The following is a 5,000-nucleotide window of genomic DNA, read 5'->3' as shown; positions in this document are numbered from 1 at the left end:
TTAGCAGTTGGGGGTAAGAGAAACTGGCAAAGACACCTCAGAAAGCCTAACTTCATAGAAGTTGTTTTAGCAGGAAATACTATGTGAAGTTTCCAGTTTGGATTATGAGTAAAGGATAGACCGAGGATATTTAATGTAGAAGAGGCGGGTGCAGTTGAGTGTCATTGAAGGAGAGGGGTTAGTTGTCTGGAAGGTTATGTCGAGTTGATAGATGAAGGAATTGATTTTTCAGGTATTGAGCACTACTAAATTTTTTGTCCCAATCAGAAATTTTAGAAAGATAAGAAATCAGGCTTTCTGCGACGCCTCTGCGGGAACTGTGAAATTCTTGAAGGGTTGGTTGCCTGTGAAAAGACTTGATAATGTGTAGGGTGGTATTATCAGCGCAGGAGTGGATAGGGTAAAAAGTTTGGTTGAGAAGATCATTGATATATAATAGGAAGAGAGCGGGTGACAGGACAGAACCCTGAGGAACACCACTGTTAACAGATTTAGAAGAAGAACAATGGCAGTCTACCACAGCAGCAATAGAAAGGTCGGAGAGGAAACTTGAGATAGAGTTGCAGAGAGAGAGAATAGAAACAAAAGGAGGGCAGTTTTAAGTCTTTGTCATCTTTAAGGGATTTTGATGAAACAAACGCGCTCCCTCTCTCTCTCTCTCTCTCTCTCTCTCTCTCTCTCTCTCTCTCTCTCTCTCTCTCTCTCTCTCTCTCTCTCTCTCTGTCTATCTATCTAACTATCTCTCTTTCTTTGTCTATCTATCTATCTATATATCTATCTCTCTGACTTAATTTAATCTACTTGCAGCCGGTGACTCTTGTTAGCGACTCCTGTATCTAGACACGATAGCAATGATGACAACGGTGTTAGAGACGACGTGTTTAATCAGTGGTTTGTACGGTACACCTTTGGATCGCAACCAGGGGAAAAAAGCAGCGAAAAAGGTAATGAATGAAGCACATCAGAAGAAGAAAGGAAAGAAGACACCAGGAATTTTATATGCGGAGAGATAAAGGATAGCAAAGTGAGTCATAACAAACAACACTAACACCACCACCGAAACTGACTCTGAAATTATACCTACTCTCATTGCGTGTCTAAAGATGCGCTAATTTTCAGGCGTCATGGCTCCTCACAGATATACCAAAGACCAAGGTTATAGGTAGCAATAGGAAGCATTCACCACCTTCTTTACGGTGTCAAGATAAGTGGATAATAACACGGTAAAGGAACCTTGTGAAAAGACGGAAAGAAAATTAACGACAAAGCGAGGAAAAGTAAGTGGGTTTGAATCGTTCCTAAGTCCACGCTCTCATTCACACAAACACCACAGTACATTCATCTCTTTCATTGGTGTGATCGCTAATTATAAGTGATCAGTGACTGGCTAGACACTTGTGATCCTTTTCCTAATCTTCCTCCTCCTTCTCCTCCTCCTCCTCCTCCTCCTCCTCCTTCTCCTCCTTCTCCTCCTCCTTTTTCTATCTTTCCTTCCTTTTTATGTATCACCTGCGACAGTTTTTGAGACACGATTCCACATTTTCTTTCTCTTCCTCTCTCTTTTCCCTTTTCTCCTCCTCCTCCTCCTCCTCCTCCTCCTCCTCCTCCTCCACCTGTAAAGTGGAGTATATAGTGAGTTGGGAAAGAGCTAGAGTCAGTCAGGATTTGCAGATAGCCAGGCAATCATGCGTCCTCTGTCTGTGTCATGTCTCTTCTTGGTAAGTATGCAGTGGTGGTTATCGTTATGTGTGTGTGTGTGTGTGTGTGAGAGAGAGAGAGAGAGAGAGAGAGAGAGAGAGAGAGAGAGAGAGAGAGAGAGAGAGAGAGAGAGAGAGAGAGAGAGAGAGAGAGAGAGAGAGAGAGAGAGAGAGAGAGAGAGAGAGAGAGAGAGAGAGAGAGAATTTCAACATAGTCATAAGTCAAAGTACTTTTCTGCTGCTTTCCTGGTCAAGTAAATTTATTGATTTACTCTAAAATAAACATGAAATAAATGGTTTTTGAGTGTGTGTTGTCTTATTCTATTGAGTCGTTATCTTTTCAACTCTCTCTCTCTCTCTCTCTCTCTCTCTCTCTCTCTCTCTCTCTCTCTCTCTCTCTCTCTCTCCATACACAGCCTAATCATCATACTCAAGAATTTGTTCAATATTCACTTTATATTCATTTTATTCATTTTGGGTATCTTACTCTCAGACAGTCTGTCCATACTTCCTGCCACTTTTCTGGCTTCCTTTACCCAAACTCTAAGCTGTCTCTACCCTCTACTCCTTCACCCATCGCCAATGTAGATCAAACTTGGATAATAATGATAATAATGATGATGATGATGATGACAATAATAATAATAATAATAATAATAATAATAATAATAATAATAATAATAATAAGAGCGGTAACATCATAATCACGACTATATTTTCCACGAGACAGAACGGTTACAGGCTGATGTGATGTGTGTGTGTGTGTGTGTGTGTGTGTGTGTGTGTGTGTGTGTGTGTGTGTGTGTGTGTGTGTGTCTATTTGAAGGAGAGTGTGTGAGCTCGGCCCAAGTCTTGCAACAGTCTTCATTCCAACACAGGTTCTGGCCTCCGCGTCCGGCTTGGCCATGGAGGAAGCATTGAGGGCATCTGAATGCGGAGGCAATCTGGTACATATTGTGTTTCCGTTCCGTTTATTATTGTTGCCTGAAAAAATAAAATCTGACACGTTTGCAAATACAGATAGACATAAAACCATACCTTTCTGATTGCAATGTTTGGCAAAATAAATAAATAGCTGAAGAGCTGGAGATGTGTCGGTACAGGCTCCAGGAAATTTGTGTCATAATGAAGTGGTTGGGATAAAATGCACAATATACGTAGGTAGTAAGGAAGAAGAGCTTGAAGGTCACGTCAAAAGATAAATGAAGAGGGAGCTAACTTTTAAAGATAACCCCCCAAAGAAAAACCAGCATTTTATCTTAGTGGAAGGTATGTGTGTAAAATGAGTGACCTTGCTCATTTACAGACATAGATGTGAAGATTTTATGTCCCTCAGGTTGTGGATGATGAAGTGACGCTGAGAAGCCCCGATTATCCCAACTCTTACCGTAACAAGGCGAGATGCCGTTGGAAGGTGACTGCTAGTGATGGCAACTCGAAACTGGAGATGCAGTGTTCCACATTCGATGTTCAGGCATCGAAAGATTGCAAGAAGGACAAGCTGGTAGTGAAGCAGGGAAACAAAGAGTTGAAGCGCTTTTGTGGCGAAGGCCCCAAAAGTTTCACTTCTGATTCCAGCGAACTAAATTTCATATTCAAGAGCAATCGACGGGTGTCTAAGAAGGGCTTCGAATGCACTGTGCGGAAGGTGAGCCAAGACACCTCCCAAGGACTCTGGACTAACACACAGCCTCCAAACACCAACAAGCCAGAAACCACTAAAGCCCCAACTAAACCCGAAACCACCGAGGCCCCAACTAAGCCCGAAACCACCGAGGCCCCAACTAAACCCGAAACCACCGAGGCCCCAACTAAACCCGAAACCACCAAGGCCCCCACTCAACCTTCTGGCGATGGGAAATGTGAGTGTGGAGTGCCCAACCTAAACCGCATTGTGAACGGTAACACAGTGAGTCCTGCACACAAATATCCGTGGCACGTGGGACTAAAAAAGAGAAACGGGTTGTCATACTGGTGCGGCGGAGCCATCATCAATAACAAGTACGTCCTCACTGCCGCTCACTGCTTCTTTAACCAAGAAGGCGAACGTGAATCTGATGAAGGGCTGGTGGTGGGCGTGGCTGATCACGACATGACGACCACATCAGATGATGTTTCTGGGGTGACACGCTTGGTTAATGTGAAAAAGGTTATCCTCCATTCCAAATACGATCCTAAAGGGTACGACTATGACATAGCACTGCTGCAGCTGGAGGAGACACTTGACCTCAGCAAGAACAAACAGTTACGCGCCGTATGTCTGCCCAAGGATGACTCCAAGAATTATGCAGGGATGAAGGGCATTGCTAGTGGTTGGGGACGACTGGTGACAGGCGGGAAACAGCCAGACAAGCTGCAGGAGGTGGTGCTGCCAATTCTGGACACAAATTGTTGGAACTTCCAAATCAGTGAAAGGATGTTGTGTGCTGCAGATCAAGAGGGCAAAAAGGATACCTGCCAAGGGGACTCTGGCGGACCGCTCTATGTAGAGGAAAGCTCCAAGCTCGTTCAGGTCGGTGTGACCTCCTTCGGCTTCGGTACTTGCGCCGAGAAAGGTAAACCCGGAGCCTACGCCAGGGTGTCCAAATTCCTTGGCTGGATAAAGGAAAACACCGCCGATGCAACCTACTGTCAGTAATGGGTTAGACAGAGACCATTACTCATTCATTTCCCAGTATGTACAACATGCCTATAGTTTATAGTTTTTTTTTTTTTTTTTTAACAGAGGCGAATCTAATCCTGCGATTAGTAGAATGTTGTGAACTTCAGAATAAAAATATTCTTTAAAAACTACTAATGTCTCTCCTATTAAATGTAAACTGAACATTGCATGGGCAATGACTATAATGGTAGTGAAATTTTTTTATATTTTAAGAAGTCTGCTTAAACGACAACAATAATGACAAAAAAATTGATATGCCGCTCTTCTGAAAAGGATGATAAGAGAAAATTCTGAAAAGCAAATATATTAAGTAGAAGCAATATCTTGATACTTCTCTGAGACAATATTTTTCCAAGTCATAGGCTGAGTATTCCGGAGCTTACTAGTAAAGCAGATGGAACTGAAAGACTGAAGACGCTGGCTAACTTTTACATTAGTCAGGTGGATGAAATAAGGGTGAGAATAAATAGAGGCTGTGGAAGAGAAGATACAGACAGTCAGCAAGTTCAAAGGAATATTATTGAAAGCGGAACACAACACAAGATGAAACACAGCAGCGGTGAGTGATAGATCGAAGAAAATCAAATCAGTTAAAGGAGAACCTACTTTTCTTTGTATGCAAGACGGATACTGCCTGAACA

At 42.8% G+C, this 5,000-nt stretch overlaps 1 protein-coding gene across 1 annotated transcript; it reads left to right on the top strand.

The window, feature by feature from the left end:
• Nucleotides 1-1,658: 1,658 nt before the first annotated feature.
• On the top strand, nt 1,659-4,487 carry LOC123497982 (clotting factor G beta subunit-like). Its single transcript, XM_045245014.1, has 3 exons — nt 1,659-1,718; nt 2,576-2,644; nt 3,034-4,487. Exons 1-3 carry the CDS (start codon nt 1,686-1,688, stop codon nt 4,333-4,335), a joined length of 1,404 nt encoding a protein of 467 aa, XP_045100949.1. The 5' UTR covers nt 1,659-1,685; the 3' UTR covers nt 4,336-4,487.
• The last annotated feature ends 513 nt before the right edge of the window (nt 4,488-5,000 follow it).

Source organism: Portunus trituberculatus, chromosome 47 (assembly GCF_017591435.1).
Source record: "Portunus trituberculatus isolate SZX2019 chromosome 47, ASM1759143v1, whole genome shotgun sequence".
Lineage (NCBI taxonomy): Eukaryota > Metazoa > Arthropoda > Malacostraca > Decapoda > Portunidae > Portunus > Portunus trituberculatus.
This window is presented reverse-complemented; position numbering and strand designations above follow the sequence as displayed.